Source organism: Silurus meridionalis, chromosome 8, assembly GCF_014805685.1.
Source record: "Silurus meridionalis isolate SWU-2019-XX chromosome 8, ASM1480568v1, whole genome shotgun sequence".
In the NCBI taxonomy this organism is placed as follows: domain Eukaryota; kingdom Metazoa; phylum Chordata; class Actinopteri; order Siluriformes; family Siluridae; genus Silurus; species Silurus meridionalis.
In genome coordinates this window covers 28,048,067-28,070,486 of record NC_060891.1, presented here as the reverse complement: position 1 = coordinate 28,070,486, position 22,420 = coordinate 28,048,067, and the positions used below count along the sequence as shown (strand labels likewise).

Genomic DNA, 22,420 nt, shown 5'->3' with positions numbered 1-22,420 from the left:
ATCATATAAGTCAAGTCGCAGCTAGTAATGTTATGGAGTAACCAAGAACTTTATTTCCTTTTGCAGATAACAACCGTCAGAGAGTTTCACAAGCGACCCGGGAAGGTACTGTAGCAAATCATTCTGCACCGTGATTAAACAATGTTCTCACCGAGTCTAACGAGGTTGTGTTTCCTCACAGCTGGTCATCTTCCAGCGAGCCGAGTTCGGTGGCGAGGCGTACGAGGTGTTCAGGGACGTCGATGACGCTACGTCGTTACAGCTCTCGCCTGTTATTTCTCTGAAAGCCATCAGAGGATGGTGAGAAGTTTTGCTTAGTAGGGAAACAAATGTCCGGTTCTTTTTCAGCGGAGTAAACGGGAGTATTTTACGTGGGAAAGTGGGAAAGACGATTGTTTGAATGAACCGTTAATTGCCTTTGCATAACGTAATACATTTTTTTTTAATCCCACCCTCCCCTGAAGGAATTCCTACTGTAGTTAAAAAAAAAACTTTAATGCAAAACAAAGTCTTTGCTTTGTGGAAGAGCGAATTCCAGGAAATCCCCTGGCCTGCTCGGTCAGTTTAGTGAGATCATGGCGGCTCAAAACGCACCGATCCCGATCGTGATAATCTGCTCCAGACTCTGTAGTTAAAATGATTATTCTTCATCTGTTTATTTCCATTAAGCAACTTTGTGATGATGTCCATTGTTAAAACTTGATTCGATTTTAATCAAATGTATTTGAGTTGTAAGGACCTTAAAATGTTAAACATTGAAGCTGGAAATTAAATGAAACTTACAAAAGCGAACGCAAGTGCAGTAAAAACAACTAATCTTTATTAAAGCAAGCAATCAAATCCAAAACGATGGGCAACAATAAAGTCAAAACCAGGTGGAATTCACACGCAAACAGAGTCCAAGAAGTCAGCAGCTAGAGATCAGTCATGAACTATAGGGTTTTAGTCAAAAGAGCATTCATTCATTTAAAAGAGTCTTTGATGTGACTCAGAAGAACGATGACTAACGATGACTGTGTTCCTCTGAGAGAGAAGAACACCTATCTAATGTAAATACCCTGCCTGGGGTAAACATCATTACACATCTCACGTCTGATTGTACACAAATATTGCGTATCATGAAATGCTCATTAGCGACGTTCCTTTCTGTCCAGTTGGCTGCTCTATGAAAAACCAGGATTCCAAGGACGGATCATCGCACTGGAGGAAGGGCCGACGGAATTGGTGAACGAGTGGGCGGAGCCGGAACCTAACCAGGAAGTGGGTCCAGACGGGATTCCCATTCCAAACAAACCGATGGTGATTGGTTCCATTCGTCTGGCTGTGAGGGTAAGAGGTTCTGAATCATTGCTGATATTTTGTGTAAAACACCTGAAGCTTCTCCTGATTGGAGATGAAGATTGCGCTCGCTATAGACGGGAGAGCGTGAACGTTTTCCCCTCGTGTAATCTCAGCAGGTTTAAGGTCGACACGTTTCTCGGTTGTGAGCACAGGCGACTCCTGCTATTGACTCACACGTTTATTCTACTACACGGGTCTACGCAAGCTTCCAGAAATATTCTGAAACTCTGTGTTCACCACCGTTTTTGAGAAGGAGCTGATAATATCGGTCTTGTGTGAAAGTCAGAAGCTGTCATGCTGAAGGTTCAGGATGGAACATGAAATTGGCAAGGGACTGGATTTTAGATTTGACACATCAGTGTGTGCCAGATATTTCGAAGGTCTCAGGAACCTGTAGAGAGCTGAGGAGCTTTGTGTAATGTAACATCATGATTCCTTTAGAATAGAGATCCCTTATTAACTGCATAAAAGCTAATTGAGAGGAAACTAATTAACGTTTTAGAAACCCATCGCAACATCTTCACAATAATACACTAATATAGAATTCTACACAATACTACACTACACTACATTCCACTATTTCACAATTCTACACTATACTACTATAGAATTATAATATTATAGAATTAGCATTAGCATTATATATAGCATTATTTAAAATTATACACTGTACTTTAATGACAAGATATTTCTGTATAATGTTTACATACGAACACAATACTAAACTGATATATATGTAAATTAATCAGTAGCTTCTGACCAATCAGAATGAGACTAAAATGTATTTCTGTAAATAAAAGATATAACAATTATAGTAAATACGCCTTTCTAATAATAAAATGTTGAAGTATTTACTATATGTTAAATTATTTAGCATATGGCCAAATTCTATCTTATTCTGCCTTATTTATATGTATTTAATTATTTTAAATATCTGTACCACTACCATTAAATCATTAATCGTATCCCTGCTAGATTTTATTATATTATGAGATTTGTGAGGTTTTAGCTCGAGCTGCTTTTCAGCTTGTGCTTGAGAAACAGAACAACATAATTAAATCGCGGGAAGGATTTAGGGAATTTCCGGAGCCTGAGTTTTAGCCGGTATGAGTATCGGTGTGTGTCGTTGTTTAGTAGTTTAATCCTCTGTGATCTGGTGTTTATGGTTTTGGTGTTTAGTGGTTAAAGCTTTACAGAATCCCTACGACCAAATACGGCCAAAATCCTCCACACTCTCATTTCATCTACTGCAAAAACAAATTAGTCTAATAACAAAACATAATAAAATTAGTCAGTAAAAAGTAATCTATTTACTACATTATACTATACTACACTATACTATACCACTTTATATGCTACATTATACTATATTACACTATACCACTCTATATATTACACTATACTACATTCTACTATACTACATTATATACTACATTATACTATATTATACTATACTACATTAAACTATATTACATTATATACTACATTATACTATATTATACTATACTACATTAAACTATACTACATTATATACTACACTATACTATACTACACTATACTATACCACTTTATATGCTACATTATACTATATTACACTATACCACTCTATATATTACACTATACTACATTATACTATACTATATTACACTATACCACTCTATATATTACATTCTACTACATTCTACTATACTACATTATACTATATTATACTATACTATATTATATACTACATTATACTATACTACATTATATACTATATTATACTATATTATACTATACTACATTAAACTATATTACATTATATACTACATTATACTATACTATACTATACTATACCACTTTATATGCTACATTCTACTATACTACATTATATCACTCTATATATTACATTCTACTACATTCTACTATACTACATTATATACTACATTATACTATATTATACTATACTACATTATACTATACTATATTATACTATACTACATTATACTATACTATATTATATACTACATTATACTATACTACATTAAACTATACTACATTATATACTACACTATACTATACTACACTATACTATACCACTTTATATGCTACATTATACTATATTACACTATACCACTCTATATATTACATTATACTACATTATACTATACTACATTATATACTACATTATACTATACTATACTATACTACATTATACTATACTACATTATATATACTATATTATACTATACTACATTATACTATATTATATTATACTATACTATTATACTATACTATTATACTATATTATACTATACTATACTATATTATACTATACTATATACATTATACTATATTACATTATACTATACTATACTATATTATATATACTACATTATACTATATACTATATTATATACTATATTATACTATACTATACTATACTACATTAAACTATACTACATTATATATACTATATTATACTATACTACATTATACTATACTATATTACACTATACCACTCTATATATTACATTCTACTACATTCTACTATACTACATTATATATTATACTATATATTATACTATATTATACTATACTATATATATACTATATTATACTATACTACATTATATACTATATTATACTATATTATACTATACTACATTATATACTATATTATATTATATACTATTATACTATACTATACTATACTACATTATACTATATATACTATATTATACTATACTATTATACTATATACTACATTATATATTATATTATACTATACTACATTATATACTACATTATATACTATATTATACTATACTATATTATACTATATATTATACTATACTACATTATACTATACTATATATACTATACTACATTATACTATACTATATTATACTATACTACATTATACTATACTATATTATATACTATATTATACTATACTACATTATACTATACTATATTATACTACATTATACTATACTATATTATACTATACTATATTATACTATACTACATTATACTATATTATACTATACTACATTATACTATACTACATTATACTATATTATACTATACTACATTATACTATATTATACTATACTACATTATACTATACTATATTATACTATACTACATTATACTATACTATATTATATACTACATTATACTATATTATACTATACTACATTATACTATACTATATTATACTATACTACATTATACTATACTATATTATATACTACATTATACTATATTATACTATACTACATTATACTATACTATATTATACTATATTATACTATACTACATTATACTATACTATATTATACTATACTACATTATACTATATTATACTATACTACATTATACTATACTACATTATACTATATTATACTATACTACATTATACTATATTATACTATACTACATTATACTATACTATATTATATACTACATTATACTATTATACTATACTCATTATACTATATTATACTATACTACATTATACTATACTATATTATACTATACTACATTATACTATACTATATTATATACTACATTATACTATATTATACTATACTACATTAAACTATACTATATTATACTATACTACATTATACTATATTATACTATACTACATTATACTATACTATATTATACTATACTACATTATACTATACTATATTATATACTACATTATACTATATTATACTATACTACATTATACTATATTATACTATATTATACTACATTATACTATATTATACTATACTATATAATATACTACATTATACTGTATTATACTACACTATATTATACTATACCACATTATATACTACATTATACTATATTTTACTATACTACATTAAACTATACTACATTATATACTATATTATACTACACTATATTATACAATACTACATTATATACTACATTGTACTATATTATACTATATAGATTTAGTCCTAAATAGATTTAGTCCTCCAGGCTGAGGAGGAGGGGGACTTTCCAGAGTGTTTCCAGCGTTTAGATTTTTTTGGTGTTTTCTGCCTCAGGATTACAGCCTGCCGAGGATCGAGATCTTCTCAGAACCTAACGGACTGGGCCGGCTGTCCTCGTTCTGTGATGACATAATCGAACTCGGTACCTTCGGGCGTCCCCACAGCGCTGGATCCATCAAGGTCCACTCCGGAGTGTGAGTGTTCCTCAGCCTGCTCTCAGATTACAGCAGTTTGTTTAGTGCAGAGGAAGCTGGCAAAGCCGTGTGTTTTAGAGAAAGAGCGCAGGCACTTTGGGTGGAGCCCAGCACTTTGGCAGTGCCACTCTACATGAGGCCTGTTTCTCATTTACAGGAAATTATATTCAGCTTTGTGTGCAGAGAAAGAAAAGAGTTCCTCACTCGCTTCTTTGTGGAGTTGAGGGTTCTTGTTTGGATTGAAAAATCATTTGTAGCTGTGGAGTTCTCTACATCTAAGACAGTTCTCCAGACAGTTTTTAAGTGTTTAGGGTACAAAAGTTTAACTTTTTGTTTAAAAAAAGAGTCAAACAATCTAATATCGAGAGAGAGACAGTTAGACAAACAGATTCTGTGAGAGTGAGACAGTTAGACTGACAGACTCTGTGAGAGTGAGACAGTTAGACTGACAGACTCAGTGAGAGTGAGACAGTTAGACAGACAGACTCTGTGAGAGTGAGACAGTTAGACTGACAGACAGACAGACTCTGTGAGAGTGAGACAGTTAGACAGACAGACTCTGTGAGAGTGAGACAGTTAGACAAACAGATTTGGTGAGAGTGAGACAGTTAGACAGACAGACTCGTTGAGAGTGAGACAGTTAGACAGACAGACTCGTTGGGAGTGAGACAGTTAGACAGACAGACTCAGTGAGAGTGAGACAGTTAGACAGACAGACTCGTTGAGAGTGAGACAGTTAGACAGACAGACTCGGTGAGAGTGAGACAGTTAGGCAGACAGATTCTGTGAGAGTGAGACAGTTAGACAGACAGATTCAGTGTGAGTGAGACAGTTAGACAGACAGATTCAGTGTGAGTGAGACGGTTAGACAGACAGATTCAGTGTGAGTGAGACGGTTAGACAGACAGATTCAGTGTGAGTGAGACAGTTAGACAGACAGACAGACTCGGTGAGAGTGATACAGTTAGAGAGACAGACAGACTCGGTGAGAGTGAGACAGTTAGACAGACAGACAGACTCGGTGAGAGTGAGACAGTTAGACAGACAGACAGACAGACTCGGTGAGAGTGAGACAGTTAGACAGACAGACTCGGTGAGAGTGAGACAGTTAGACAGACAGACAGACTCGGTGAGAGTGAGACAGTTAGACAGAAAGACAGACTCGGTGAGAGTGAGACAGTTAGACAGACAGACAGACTCGGTGAGAGTGAGACAGTTAGACAGACAGACAGACTCGGTGAGTGAGACAGTTAGACAGAAAGACAGACTCGGTGAGAGTGAGACAGTTAGACAGACAGACAGACTCGGTGAGAGTGAGACAGTTAGACAGACAGACTCGGTGAGAGTGAGACAGTTGGACAGACAGACAGACAGACTCGGTGAGAGTGAGAGAGAAAGTTGTGGATGCAGGTTCAGTGGAATGTCTAAGACCTGCTACTGCGTGTCTGGAGTTAATAAATCTGCAGTGTGGGAGATGTTTGAGCCCTGAAGCCTGACACTGTTTCCAAATACAACACATTAAATAAGGTGCTTTTTACCGCTCTCAGATTTGACCATAAATTTGTGCCCCGACTGTCTCTTAGCCTGGGGTGCACATACTTTCAGTTATATGGTGTTAAAACTGCAGAATTCTGGACTTATGTTTTTTTTTAGCTTTTTAATAAATCTGTATAATTCTGTATGGAGTATATTTAGTAAAATATTGTGAAATAATGTCAGGATGAATAATCTGTCCATTAAAAGATATGAGAACAACAATAATACAGTAAAATGTTTTAAATAATTTATAAAAGTGACTGACATTTGAATACATTTGTTAATGTCTCTGTTTTTTGTGTGTCTGTCTGCGGATGTCTCTGTCTGTCTGTCTGTCTTTCTTTCTGTCTGTGTGTGTTTGTCTGTGTCTGCACGCTGTCTCCGTCTTTCTCTGTCTGTCTGTGTCTGTCTGTCTGTCTGTCTGTCTCTATCTCTGTCTGTCTGTCTGTTTGTGTCTGTCTGTCTCCGTGTTTGTGTCTCCATACTGTGTGTGTGTGTGTGTGTGTGTGTGTGTGTGTGTGTGTGTGTGTGTAGTTGGCTAGTGTTCAGTGATCCGGATTTCCAGGGTATGTTGTCGGTGTTGGCTGTAGGAGAGTATCCGTGTCCAGAGTCGTGGGGTTTTCACGATCCCTTCGTCGGATCTTTACGTCCTCTCAAAATGGTAAAGAACCGTTATTCAGTGTTTATTTCCCCACACGAACACGAACAACTGTAACCTTCTGCCTTTCTCTGTTTCAGGGTGGAATCAAGGTGGAAAATCCTCACGAAGTGCGGGTCAGTTCACTTTACAACCACACACACACACACACAGAGACACACAAACATATATCACCCTTCCTGAATCCTTGTCCTGGTTTAAACTGTGCAAACTTCCAAGTACAAGTTCTCTTTGTTTACCTTGTAGCAGCTACATGTATGGCCAAAAGTATTGGGACACTTGACTTTTCCAGATATCTGGACATACACAATTGTACAGGACATCTTTGGTGCCTGACTTTACTAACACCCTTGTGGCTGAATAGATCTCACCAAATGAACCACAAAAATCAAGTGGAACATCTTCCCAGAGGAGTGGAGCTCATTATAACAGGAAATAGGGACTAAATGCGGAATAGGATGTTGAAATAGATCTTGTGGTCAGATGTTCACAAACTTTTGGCCATACATATAAACCCTCGTGCTCTCACCAGCCTAGTTCTGCCAGATGAATTTCTGTTTGATTTAGTTTCAAAAGATGTTGCATTGTTTGTGTCATAGAATTTGAGTTTATTAGATTTTTATATTAGAATAATTTATTATTTTTTTAAAATTCTAAACTAATAACATTGCCTTTCTTTGTTAAAATTGTTTTTTATTTTATTTATTATTTTTTTTGCATTTTTTTTTCAGTAGAATTTCATGTTTTTCAAGGCAAAATATTTTATATATAATATTAATTTTATTTATATATATATATATATATATATATATATATATATATATATATTATTATTATTATTATAATTAATAATTAATCAATATTATTTTTATTATTTTAATATTATCAAAAAATATAATTAATAATTAATTATAATTTATATATATATATATATATATATATATATATATATATATATATATATATTATAATTAATAATTAATCAATATTATTTTTATTATTATTAATATTATCAAAAAATATAATTAATAATTAATTATAATTTATATATATATATATATATATATTATAATTAATAATTAATCAATATTATTTTTATTATTATTAATATTATCAAAAAATATAATTAATAATTAATTATATATATATAAAATATGGTACACTTTTTTTTTTATTACTTTTAAAAAACGCTGTAGGATCTCGCAGTTTTTTACGGCTCACCATCACATTTCATTGCTATTGTGTGTGTGTGTGTGTGTGTGTGTGTGTGTGTGTGTGTGTGTGTGTAAATAAGCATATCTGTGCTCACCACTTTTATTCTACAACAACATAATGATTACTTTCCAACAAGAGGAAATGTTAAGGCACTGGGTGGCGTTCATTTAGAAGTGTGTGTGTGTGTGTGTGTGTGTGTGTGTGTGTGTGTGTGTGTGTGTGTGTGTGTGTTTCAGGCGTTGAAACAGGTTTAAACTGGGCATGCTCAGACACAGTTAAAGGGGCTGGATTCAGCTTAAAGGATTTGCTTGAACAAGTGTCTAGTCAGGAGCATCTCTGTGTTGATTACAGCAACAAGAGAGAAAAGAAAAATAAATTATAGAGGACACATTTTTTTATTTATTATTATGTATAATAATTAAAGAGCTTGACGTACGCTTCTGCTTATATGATGAAACAGTTCCAGTTTTTAGTCTTCTAAATATGAATATAATTATTTATATATATCAAATAAACTGCATTAATAGTTTAAATAAAAAATAAAAATCTTAAAAAAAAAAAGATTGTCAAACTAAAATATATTAAGAAGAGAATTTATGCTAATAAATGATTAGAGGATTTAATGTAATTTTATATAAAATTATAGTATTATTATTAATAATAATAATAAATAAATGAAATAAAGCATTTCAGTAGAATCATCTCCTGAACATGCCTCCTGGAGCTGATTGTTATTAGTGATCACCGCATGAGGAAACGTGTTGCTGCAACGCCAAACGTTGCCGTGGGGAGGAAGCTCAGGACGGGATCCCAGAATTCCTAGCATTCTGGACACGCATAGGCCCGGGCAAAACGAGCATTCCGTTCCCTTCACACGTTCCTGTCTGGTTCAGCAGCAGATCCTGTTTACCAACAAATCATAGCTAGCTTCAGTGGCAAACAAGTTAGCAACCACTGCTAGCTTTCAATTTTATAGTTGGTTCTGTAACTAATTCAACTTTTTTTATATAATTCATTTGATCTATTACTAATGTTCTGTTTAATTATTTTAAATTCTGTGATTATTTTAAAAAATCTTTATTTGAATACGGAAATTTTTGTCTTTTTTTATTTAATTATGCATATTGTCTATTTATTGTCTCCCCTCTCTCCCCCTCTCTCTCTCTCTCTCTCCACCCCCTCTCTTTCTCTCTCTCTCACTCTCTCCCCCCCCCCGCCCCCTCTCTGTCTCTCTCACTCTCTTTCTCTCTCAGGCCGTGTTGTATGAGGATCCTCAGTTCCAGGGCTCCTGCCTGGAGATTGACACGGACATGCACAACATCTCTGAGGAAGATGAGGAGGAGTGTGAAGGTGATGGGCCGAACACAGACCAGAAGAAGAAGAAGCTGACGTCGATCGGCTCTCTGAAGATCCTCAGTGGCCTGTAAGTGGATCGTTCATCACCGCTGCAGAGCATTCTGGGATTTCTGCTCAGGATTTGATGATTTATGAAATAAATAAGGATGATATGAATAAAGGGCACCTGCTGGGTCACATGACCTGCATTACTGACATTTTACTCATTAAAAGTAATTATAATTATATTAATAATTGCAGTATGAGTTATTATAATACTAAATTATTCTACTAATAGAATATCATTTAATATTTATTGTTTTATAATAATTATTATTTTATGATTTTTAAATATTAATAACTGTCAAATTGATCTATTGTTATTAAAGCAAATTTACATTTACTTAGAATTTTTTTTTAAATATATATTATTTTAAATGATTCAAATAAAAAATTATTAATTACTTTAGCGTCCCTTTAGCCTAGGTCATGTGACTGTGACTCTTTAGTAGTGATTGTGTGTGTGTGTGTGTGTGTGTGTGTAGGTGGGTGGGCTACACAGAGCCAGAGTTTGAGGGTCGTCAGTACGTGTTGGAGGAGGGTGAATATGTCGACTGCTCTGATTGGGGAGCTGGGGACACACTGCTCTCACTCCGCCCCCTACAGTCGGTAAGCCCCGCCCCTTCATAAAACTGTCCTCACTTTACACACTTAGGTGATTGTATGTGTGTGTTTGTATATACTCTATCTGTGTGAGTGGGTCCTTTTGAAGTAACTGAGTGTGTGTGTGTGTGTGTGTGTGTGTGTGTGTGTGTGTGTGTATCCTTCAGGACTTTGTATCTCCTCAGCTGAAGTTGTTCACTGAGTGTGATTTCAGTGAGAGGAGTCTGACTGCTGACCTGCTCGTCCCCGTCATGGCCATGGAGGAGACGGCGTACGGTAGCAAGTCCCAGTCCGCTGAAGTTGTCTCTGGAGTGTGAGTGTCTGTCTGATCACACACACACACACACACACACACACACACACACACACACACACACACACAATTTCTTAATGTCTTTCACAACTTCCAGCAAAGATTTGAAATCTACACAACCAGTACACACTCAAAAAACCTCATTTAAATATAATATAATATAATAATAGTAATAATAATACTATAGACCGCTTTTGATTAAGATTGATATTGTTTGTTGATATTTTTCTTTTCTCATTTAATTTTATTATTGTATTATTTATTTTTTTATATAATAAAATGCAGTATAATGTAATATAATTATTAGGTGTGTTTTATTAGGTGCATTTCCCAGTTTGTTCAGAAGCTGGGGTCAGCCATGATACAGCACCCCTGAAGCACAAAGGGCTAAAGGCTCTGCTCAGGGGCCCAAGATTGGCAAATATTGATATTGGGGCTTGAACCTCGGGCCTCCCGACCAGTAGCCGAGCGCCTTAACCAGTGAGCTACCCCTTCCCACCAGTGAGCTACCCCTCCCTACCACTTAGCTTCCCCTTCCCACCACTGAGCTACCCCTTCCCACCAGTGAGCTACCCCTCCCTACCACTTAGCTTCCCCTTCCCACCACTGAGCTACCCCTTCCCACCACTGAGCTACCCCTTCCCACCAGTGAGCTACCCCTCCCTACCACTTAGCTTCCCCTCCCTACCACTTAGCTTCCCCTTCCCACCACTGAGCTACCCCTTCCCACCACTGAGCTACCCTTCCCACCAGTGAGCTACCCTTCCCACCAGTGAGCTACCCTCCCTACCTCTTAGCTTCCTCCCTACCACTTAGCTTCCCTTCCCACCAGTGAGCTACCCTCCCTACCACTTAGCTTCCCCTCCCTACCACTTAGCTTCCCCTTCCCACCACTGAGCTACACCTTCCCACCACTGAGCTACCCCTTCCCACCACTGAGCTACCCCTTCCCACCAGTGAGCTTCCCCTCCCTACCACTTAGCTTCCCCTCCCTACCACTTAGCTTCCCCTCCCTACCACTTAGCTTCCCCTTCCCACCACTGAGCTTCCCCTTCCCACCACTGAGCTACCCCTTCCCACCAGTGAGCTACCCCTTTCCATGATTGAGCTACCACTCCCCACCAGTGAGCTACTACTCCCCACACATGTATTTTAATTTACATTACGTAACATGAGGTTACATGAGGTTGTAAAAGCTTTTATTAGGTTACAGGAGGTAACATGAGGTAATGTTACATGAGGTTATATACGTTTTTATGAGGTAACACGAGGTTGTATAAGCTTTTGTGGTTACATGAGGTAACATGAAGTAACATTAGGTAATGTGAGGTTGTATAAGCTTTTATGAGGTAACATGAGGTAATGATGCAACCTCATGTATCATTACCTCGTTACCTCATAAAAGCTTATACAAGGTGTATAAACCTTTATGAGGTAACATAAGGTTCCATGAGGTAATGTGAGGTAACACTGGGTTTACGTGAGGTTATGTGAAAGTTACATTAGGTTATGTGTGCTTACATGTGATTACCTGAGGGTGGGGGTGTGTGTGTGTGTGTGTGTGTGTGTGTGTGTGTGTGTGTGACAGAGAAACTGACTGCTAGAGAATGTGAGTGTAAAAACAGAGCCATCTCCATCGTTACAGCTCTCTCTCTCACACACACACACACACACACACACATTTGTGTTTTCTTCTCTTTAGTTAAGATAAATCTGTCATGTTAGTCATCGCGTATGAGAGGTTTTTCAGGAAGTTGGAGAGCAGAAATAGGAAGTGGGTCATGACGTTCAGGATATCTAAAAATAATATTTATTGATATATTTCTCCAGATTCACAGAGTGATACACGTAGAAACGGGAAAACAATCAACCCCCAGGTGGCATGATGAAGCATGATGAAGTCAGTGTGATCATGACAATGCTCATTATTTTCCTTCAGCAACACGTCCTGATGGGTTCAATTCCTCCTTGATTTTTCCTGTTGCTATAGAAACATTAAAGCACTGGAATGATCACAATCATTGAAAAACCAGTACTCTGTATCAGGTCAGATATTTCAGATGTTCTGTATCAGGCCAGATGTTTGAGGTGCTCTGTATCAGGCCAGATGTTTCAGATGCTCTGTATCAAGGAGGATGTTTCAGATGTTATGAATTAGGCCAGATGTTTGAGGTGATCTGTATAAGGTCAAATGTTAAAGACGAGGAGATCACCTACACACACACACACACACACACACACACACACACACACACACACACACACACACACATTGATGAGTAAATACAGGTTTAGTTTTTGCTTAGAGAAACACTTTCTTATGACTTTATAAACTGTGTGTGTGTGTGTGTGTGTGTTTCTCTCGGTACAGATGGGTGGTGTTTGAAAACCCTGCGTTCTCCGGTGAAGTGTATGTGTTGGAGAAAGGGCTCTACTCGAGTCCAGAGGATTGGGGCGCTTGCAATCACAAGATCTCCTCCATCCAACCCGTGTACCTGGTAACAATCTAATAATACATCTTCATCTTCCTCTGCATCATCATCTTTATCATCATCATCATCATCTGCAACCAAGGCTAAAAATACGTTAGGGCACTTAGAAGCCGTTGCTATGGTGGTCGCTAGGGTGCTAAATGGTCAGGGGTGTCAAACTCAAATTCACAGTGGGCCAAAATTAAAAACTGGGACGAAATCGCAGGCCAAACTCAATATTTATTGAAAAATTTACTGCAATTGTGCATGTTTTCTGTAATCTCGTGAGGGAGACTCCTGAGTGGTGTTTTGTTCATCTTCATCAAAGAGAACAGTTGCTCACAGAGATATGAGATGCCGAACACAGAACACAGAGAGGATTTGAGCAGTTTGGACATGGAGTTGGAGCAGTGTGTCGGGGAGGAAACATGGAAACTGTGCAGCACACACAGAGTCGTACTTTGACTTGATCGTGTCTCTACACTGGAGTTCAATCAGCTCCATTTGGAGGTTGGTTGGTGGGCTTTCCACGTCAACCACAAACGGATTACTGAGAAGTTCAAATCTGCATTTCTGGGCTTCAAAGTCGGTAAATCTGCGGGTAAATTCAGCGCTGATACGCGGATTTTTTCAGCGGTTTCGACTGACGCACCAACGCACCAACAAAGCATTCTGGGATTTGTAGTATTAGCGGTATATGTGCTATATACTGGCGGGCAGCTCTAATACACATTTGATATGACCTTGCGGGCCAAATATAATTACACGGCCTGAGTTTGACAGGTTGTCAATAGCAATAAACATTGCAGAATATGGTGTTGCTAGGTGATCGAAGTGTGTTGTTATTTGGTCAGTAGGGTGTTGTAGGTGGTCAGTAGGGTGTTTTAGGTGGTCAGTAGGGTGTTGTTTGTGGTCAGTAGGGTGTTGCTAAGTGGTTGATAGGGTGTTGTAGGTGGTTCATAGGGTGTTGCTAGGTGATCGAAGTGTGTTGTTATTTGGTCAGTAGGGTGTTGTAGGTGGTCAGTAGGGTGTTGTTTGTGGTCAGTAGGGTATTGTAGGTGGTTCATAGGGTGTTGTAGGTGGTCAGTAGGGTGTTGCTAAGTGGTTGATAGGGTGTTGTAGGTGGTCAGTAGGGTGTTGCTAAGTGGCCGCTAATTTATCCCATGGGAAGCTGAGCCAGAACTTCTCTTACAAATGTTCTACAACAAAACTGTAATTCTAAATAAATTGTAATTGTTGCTGATTGTTGTTGAGAAGATTTTTTACATCTACTTGTTTTTGTTTGTCTGCAGGATCAGACCGCCGGACTGCCGAGGTTCAAGGTGAGAGCTGAGCGGTGTAATTGTGTCTGAATGTCATTAAAGCAGATATTAGATATGACGAATGGACATTAGCATATATTGCTTTTGCAAATGGTCACATGACACGTTCTGACAGAAAGTAAAGTAAACTGTGTTGTTTTGTTGTGCGTTTCAGGTGCAGTTGTTCTCTGAACCCGGGTTTCTTGGTGATCATCTGGTCCTGGAGGAGAGTTCACCGTTCCTACCAGACGGATTTCACCCTCGCTCGTGTAAAGTCCTGGCTGGAAGGTGTGTGTACGTCTTACACAACCAGACGAAAACCTGTTTGTGTCCGAGTGGAGGGTGTTAGACTTTTTACGTGGTGTTGTTTTTGCAGGCTGTGTGTGTTTGGGTCACAGATGAGTGTGCCTCAAAGCTGGTTGTGAATTTGTGTTACAGCTGATGATTGTGATTGTGTATTGTATGAGGTTGTATGATTTACACCAATGCAGCCTGGCTGTATGTATATATATTTGTGTGTGTGTGTGTGTGTGTGTGTTTGCTGTGTCTATTGCACCTGGTTGTGTTAGCGTGTGTAAGTAATAACCAGACAACTTCAAATGTTTGTACCACCATATTGTGTTACAGCTGATGTATATGTGGATTATATCTGTTTGTATGTTTATAGTGTGTGTGTGTGTGTGTGTGTGTGTGTGTGTGTGTGTGTGTGTGTGTGTGTGTGTGTGTGTGTGTGTGTGTGTGCGCGTGTGCGTGTTGTAACAGCTGGGTGGCGTTTGAAGGCCCTCAGTTCACAGAGAACATGTACGTCCTGGAGGAAGGAGAATACTGTAACACTATTGTGATGGGCGGAGCCTCCACTGACTGCATCATCCAATCACTGCACACCATCGGCCATGTGAGTAAAAGAGGGAGAGAGGAAAAAAGAGGAGGGGAAAAAAAGAGATGGGGAAGTGGACTGGAAAAGAAGAGAGAGATAAAAAGAAAGAGGAGAAAGGAAAAGAAGGAGAAATGAAAGAGGGAGAAATGGGTATAAAGAAAGAGAGAGATGGAAAAAAGGAAGAGAAGGGCAAAGAGTTGGGGAAATGGAGGAAAGAATAGAAAAGAAAGGGGCGGTTAGGAAAAGAAAGAAAGAGAGATAAGGAAAAATAAAGAGGAAGAGATAGGGAAAAGAAAGAGGAGGGGTAGGAAAAGAAAGGAATGAAGGGAGAATAAAGAATGAGAGTAAAAAGAAAGAGGGAAAAAGTAAGAGAGAGATGAAAAGGGAAAGAGGGAGAGAGAGAGAGGAAAAAGAAGAAAAGATGGGTAGAAAAAAGGGTAAGAAGTGGAAAGAAAGAGAGGGAGAGGGTGGGGAAAAGGAGGGAGAGAAGAGGAAAAGAAGACAGGAAAGTGGGAAAGAAGAGAGAAAAGAGGACAGATCAAAGGCATGAGGGGTGAAAAGGAGAGATAGAAGGGGAACAGGAAAGGAGATGGAGAGAAGGGAAAATAATTGGAAAAAAGGGGAACGAGAACACAAAAGAAGGAGAGGGGAAAAGGGGATAGGAAAAATGGAGAGAGTAAAAGAACAGGAGAGAGTAAAGAAGAGGAGTGGAAAGGAAGAAGAGTAACTGAGAGAAGTAGGAAGGTAATGAAAGAAGAGAGAGAGATAAAAAGAAAGAGGGAGAAAGGAAAAGAAGGAGAAATGAAAGAGGAGAAATGGGTATAAAGAAAAGAGAGAGATGGAAAAAAGGAAGAGAAGGGCAAAGAGTTGGGGAAATGGAGGAAAGAATAGAAAAGAAAGGCGGTTAGGAAAAGAAAGAAAGAGAGATAAGGAAAAATAAAGAGGAAGAGATAGGGAAAAGAAAGAGGAGGGGTAGGAAAAGAAAGGGAATGAAGGGAGAATAAAGAATGAGAGTAAAAAGAAAGAGGGAAAAAGTAAGAGAGAGATGAAAAGGAAAGAGGGAGAGAGAGGAAAAGAAGAAAAGATGGGTAGAAAAAAGGGTAAGAAGTGGAAAGAAAGAGAGAGGAGAGGGTGGGGAAAAGGAGGGAGAGAGAAGAGGAAAAGAAGACAGGAAAGTGGGAAAGAAGAGAGAAAAGAGGACAGATCAAAGGCATGAGGGGTGAAAAGGAGAGATAGAAGGGGAACAGGAAAGGAGATGGAGAGAAGGGAAAATAATTGGAAAAAAGGGGAACGAGAACACAAAAGAAGGAGAGGGGAAAAGGGGATAGGAAAAATGGAGAGAGTAAAAGAACAGGAGAGAGTAAAGAAGAGGAGTGGAAAGGAAGAAGAGTAACTGAGAGAAGTAGGGAAGGTAATGAAAGAAGAGAGAGAGAGAGAGAGAGAGAGAGGAGGCCATGCAAGGAAAGAAGGAAGAAAATAAATAAAAGTATTAAGTATTAAGAGGCATGAAAAGAGAGAGAGAGAGAGAGAGAGAGAGAGAGAGAGAGAGATTAAAGCATAGTAAATGAGAAAGAATAAAGGAGATAAATGATGGAAGGAGAAATTAAGAGGAGATAAAAGAAAAGAGTAAAACTGAGATGGAAAGACAATAAATGATGGTGTGATAATGAGTGTAAGAAAATGTTCGAAGTGGAAAAGGTAAAGAAAAGAGAGAACTAGGAGAAAAACAAGGTCACATGAGGACAACAAGGAAAGAAAGAGAGACTATAAAAGAGGGCATGTAACTGTAGAGGCATGAAGAGAACGCTTGAGGGAGAGATGTGATGGAGGGAAGGGGGGGGGGTTTAGTAATTGAAAGCAGAGAAAAAAAGTGAGAGAGCGAGGAAAAGAAATAAGAGAAGGGGAAGAAAAAGATGGAGTGAAAGAGGAAAGATTAACAGTTCTTTGTGCCATAAAGGTTCTATTGTTCCTCAGTGACAATGAGTCAGCCTCTCTCTCTCTCTCTCTCTCTCTTTCTCTCTCTCTCTGTCTGTGCAGGAGTTTTCTCTTCCCTCCATCACTCTGTTCTGCAAGCCGTGTTTCAGGGGGAGGAAGGTCGTGTTGACGGATGGCTCCTGCAGCCTATCGCTGAGTGGATTCGATAGGCGGAGTCAGTCTCTGGTGGTGAACGGAGGAATGTGAGTCCCTCAGATCCGTTCTTTCTGTAACGAATAAACAAAATGAACTTTCTACAAAAACAGGAATCAGAGCTGCATCACACACAGGATCTCATCACTAAAGCAACAAACACAATGATCACAATTCAACATGTCTCCTTTCACTGGAGCCACAACTGCACCTCCTGACAACTCATAATCTGATTGGTTAAAGCAACAGCTTCAGCTACCAAGAGCCCATGCTGCTTATTTCTGAAGGCCTCACGACACTACGTGACATGACGGCTGAAAGCTGATTGGATAAAAACTCAAACGTAAAATTCCCTCAGTGTTGCTGCTCCTTACAGCAGTACAGTTTAATACATATTTATAGATCAAAATATATTAAAGTGTAAATCAGTGATTGAGTCAGTGAGAGAAGGTCCTGCTGACCCTGATGGCCTTCCACTGGTTAGACTTTAATAAAACACGTAGAACCAATGTTGTTATTACACTGGATCAGGAGCGGTTTCTGGGTTCTGGGCTCGAGGGAAGGTGAAGCTCACACCAGGAACAGAGAGAACAGAGGCGTGGTAATGAGCCGTGCAGGTTCACACATGAGGCTGCGTTTATGGGTGTAAACTCAATCGTTATCCGTTTTAGGACCGATCACAGATCTAAAGAGATCTGACGGAGAACACGAGGAGCACTGTGGGGTTCGTTCATACCATCATACTCCTCTCAAACCTCCTTACACACTGCCTGGTCGGTGTCACAGTGGGTTTCATTCGAGCTGCTAGCGTTCTTCGTTCCTGTACTGAAGTAAAGGTACTAACCCCCTGCTTAAATCCAACTCCAGTGAGATGTCAGTATTAATCCTGTTTTAATCCAACTTCAGTCTTTTACGCCAGTAAGAGTACTAATCCCCGGCTTTAATCGCGTGTTCTCTCTGTATTGTGAGCTGTGTGAGATACACGATCTACTGATACGGGATGTTTGTGGTGGTTTGATCTGAAGTGTTGGAGGTTCCTCAGATCCTTCTGACTGCACAAATGCACTCGATTAATAAGTGACTTGATTTGGAGTCAAACTTTACAGACTCAACAGTCCTGTGTGTGTGTGTGTGTGTGTGTGTGTGTGTGTGTGTGTGTGTGTGTGTGTGTGTGTGTGTGTGTGTGTGTAGGTGGGTGTTATATGAAGGGAAGAACTTTCATGGCCGTCAGCTCTTACTGCAGCCCAGCGAAATCGGCGACTGGAGGAAGTTCAGCAGCTGGAAGCAGATCGGATCTCTGCGTCCGTTAATACAGGTACAGAGAAAAAAAGAGAGAGAGAGTGAGAGAGAGAGAGAGAGAGAGATGAAAGGAAAGATAAAAGGACTTTTCTACCTAGTGGAATTGAATGTCATTTCCTGTGTGTGTGTGTGCGCGTGTACATGTGTGTGCGTGCGTGTGCGTGCGTGTGTGTGTGTGTGTGTGCGTGCGTGTGAGACAGAAGCCTGTGTATTTGCGGCTGCGCAGTGCAGAGACGGGGTGTGTGATGTCTCTCTCCGGGTCTCTGGATGAGATTAAGTTGCTGCGAGTGCTGGTGCTGGAGGAGCACGGAGGAGATGAGCAGATGTGGCTTTACCAACACGGCCTGCTGCGCTGCAAGGCACACACACACACACACACACACACACACACACACACACACACACAGAGTGTATTCTGCTGGATTTTGGATTGTGCTTGTGGAGATTTGTTCTCAATAGTGTGTGTGTGTGTATGTGTGTATGTGTGTGTGTGTGTGTGTGTGTGTGTGTGTGTAGATGTTAGAGGACTGCTGTTTGGAGCCCTCAGTGGGGATGATCATGCCTGGGTCTCGTCTCAGCCTTTCTCCTGAAGAGGGGAACGACAACCAGTTCTGGAACATCACAGCTGATGGTCTCATACGTTCCAACCTCAAACCCGACCTGGTGCTGGAGGTCAAAGGTCAGTGTTGTGCTCTACTAGTGACATTGTACCAGGGGCTTACAGGGTTTAAAATGAAAGCGTAGGTGTACAGGAAATAATCTCTCTCGCGCGCACACACATGCACAAACACTTCAGGAATGAACACTGGATGCGCTCACACATGTAGCCGTGTGTGTGAAAGAAAAGAGACACACCCTTATGTTCAGGCAGCTTTGAGAAGGTGATGACGGCCTTCACACCACACCTGAGAGAGACACTCTGTTATCCGAATGATGGCACTCCGACCTGTTAAGACAGCATTCTGTTGATGACTACGCCTTAAAGACACACACACACATCCCAGTTCCCAAACCTGACCCAGTACACGCCTGAACACATCAGTGCCATGCGAGAAACTCAGGCGTGATGGTGATTGTGAAATTATAACACGTCTGCTGCTGTTTTAAATGATCGCAAGCCAAAACTTTGAATCACCCAAGTTTTAGACAGCCACTAGGGGGCAGCAAAGTCAGCCGAGGGTCATTTTCTCTTTCTACAGCACCTGGATGTGGATCTTTACAAAATATTTAAATAAACTTATCAAAAAGCATGTGATGAATAAAAATCAGCAGAAAACACAAAAATATTATCATCATGTTCTTGTCTGCTTATCAGAACCATATAAATGTGTGTATCGTGCATTAGAGCAGTTACAATGTGGAGCTTTGAGTCGATTCTCTCACACTGATGTTCTACATGGACCTCATGATAAAGAGTCTCTGAGGATGTCAGAAATATTACAGAAGCTGTGAGAAGATCAGTATCACCCTGAAACCGAGTTACAGTACAGTGTTCAGTGTCATACAGAGGTTCTTCAACACAGGTTCCACTCGGAACAGACCTCACAAGGGTCCAGTTATTTAGACAATAATGTCTGTATGTTGTTATTTTTAGAGGACAGTAAATCAGTACTGATCTACAGCTGCACTCTTATAGATGAAGTTTCATTTCTACAGTATTGTTTCTTCAGAACATATAATGAAATGATTGCTGAAATGTGAGGGGTGCACTTACTTTTGTGAGATACTGTACAGGGTGGTTAAAAATGTTTCGAGACTAGTTTTGTAACACACCAAAAGCTGGCAGCAAAAGGCTGCTCACACAGTCACAGGGAGCACCGACCTTCAGTGTGCTAAAAGACATCGTTGCACAGCTCCTGATGTACACAGGACGAAGGTTGCGGTTTTGACACCGTTGCGGAGAAGGTGCTGAGAGCACTGTATTGCTGTGCAAGAGGACCATTTTGAGGGTGATGGCGTGTAAACATGGATAAAGTACTTTCTTGTACACAGAAACCGTCTCGAGGTGATACCACATCGTAATAGATATATATTTGCAGAAGCGTTGTGCACCTCAGCTGTCTGATCTATTAAATATTTGGTGTCCACCGTTAAAGAACGTTCAGGAAGATCTGATGAAGTGTTGAAGCCTTCTGATTGGTCGGTGCTGCACATGAACACATTTGTTTCTTCGAGTTACAAATATCTGAGCTGTGAGTAAAAATGATCACAGAATAGAAAAGTACAGCAGGTCCAGGCTCAGGTTATGTCATGCAATCGTCATTTTATTTGAAAAGTGTTTTATCTTTGTTAAAACGCAACAGATTTGTTGGTAAATTACAATAATCTTTCATTTCCGTTGTCTTGTGTTTAAAGCTGCACGCTAACTAGCACTAACGTTTCACACGCTCCCGTTTTCCAGGTGGATCTCAGTACGATAAAAACCAGGTGATCCTGAACACGTACGACGAGCAGAAACCCAACCAGAGGTGGACGGTGGAGATCCTGTAGCCCCCTGACGTGTAGTGAGGACTGTGCAATAATTTCTCCTCTCCCAGCGGGCCCTGTGGTGCAGCTCCACCACTGAGCCCTGTAAGCCTTACGGCGCAGCTCCGCTAAGAGGACTGACTCTTACACTTCGAGAGCTCACTCCTAGATCCTGGACGTGACCTGTCTTTTTCTGAAGAACCTTCTACCTTTAACGCTCATCTGTAACGTCATATTACAGTACAGCCAGCAGAGGGCGCCAAGACCCTGCCCTGATCTTCACGTCATGGTCTCCAGTGTTAAAGCAGAAACGAGGTGTTGGGAGTGTGTGTGTGTGTGTGTGTGTGTGTGTGTGTGTGTGTGTGTGAGATGTAGTGATGCTGTTCACACTGCCTGACTTTTATATTCCCTCTCTGTCATCTCACGTCTCTTGTACATTTTCTTTTTAAAGTTGTAAACAATTCTCATATTTTATTAAGAATAAAATTTTTCATGTCACACTGCATTCATCTGCATCTCTTTCCTGTCAAACTACTTCCTGTTTGCAAGAGGGCACTTCCGAGAGAATAAAGCGCAGGGGAGAAAAAGATGGAAGAAATGAATGGATGAGAGAATGAAGACTGAAG

General features: G+C 38.6%; 1 protein-coding gene across 2 annotated transcripts in view; it reads left to right on the top strand.

Annotated features, from left to right (window-relative positions):
* crybg1a (crystallin beta-gamma domain containing 1a) overlaps nucleotides 1–22,299 on the top strand; it is a 65,115-nt gene extending 42,816 nt beyond the window's left edge. For both annotated transcript variants that reach the window (XM_046855242.1, XM_046855243.1), the window contains 18 exons: nucleotides 67–105; nucleotides 182–300; nucleotides 1,155–1,329; nucleotides 5,394–5,533; nucleotides 7,604–7,730; nucleotides 7,808–7,843; nucleotides 10,196–10,365; nucleotides 10,823–10,946; nucleotides 11,108–11,253; nucleotides 13,625–13,751; nucleotides 15,017–15,046; nucleotides 15,201–15,313; nucleotides 15,788–15,920; nucleotides 17,940–18,079; nucleotides 19,221–19,344; nucleotides 19,529–19,687; nucleotides 19,845–20,007; nucleotides 21,730–22,299. In XM_046855242.1, coding sequence (XP_046711198.1) covers nucleotides 67–105; nucleotides 182–300; nucleotides 1,155–1,329; nucleotides 5,394–5,533; nucleotides 7,604–7,730; nucleotides 7,808–7,843; nucleotides 10,196–10,365; nucleotides 10,823–10,946; nucleotides 11,108–11,253; nucleotides 13,625–13,751; nucleotides 15,017–15,046; nucleotides 15,201–15,313; nucleotides 15,788–15,920; nucleotides 17,940–18,079; nucleotides 19,221–19,344; nucleotides 19,529–19,687; nucleotides 19,845–20,007; nucleotides 21,730–21,818 — 2,154 coding nt within the window. In that variant the 3' untranslated portion in view covers nucleotides 21,819–22,299. The remainder of the gene's footprint in view (nucleotides 1–66; nucleotides 106–181; nucleotides 301–1,154; nucleotides 1,330–5,393; nucleotides 5,534–7,603; nucleotides 7,731–7,807; nucleotides 7,844–10,195; nucleotides 10,366–10,822; nucleotides 10,947–11,107; nucleotides 11,254–13,624; nucleotides 13,752–15,016; nucleotides 15,047–15,200; nucleotides 15,314–15,787; nucleotides 15,921–17,939; nucleotides 18,080–19,220; nucleotides 19,345–19,528; nucleotides 19,688–19,844; nucleotides 20,008–21,729) is intronic.
* The last annotated feature ends 121 nt before the right edge of the window (nucleotides 22,300–22,420 follow it).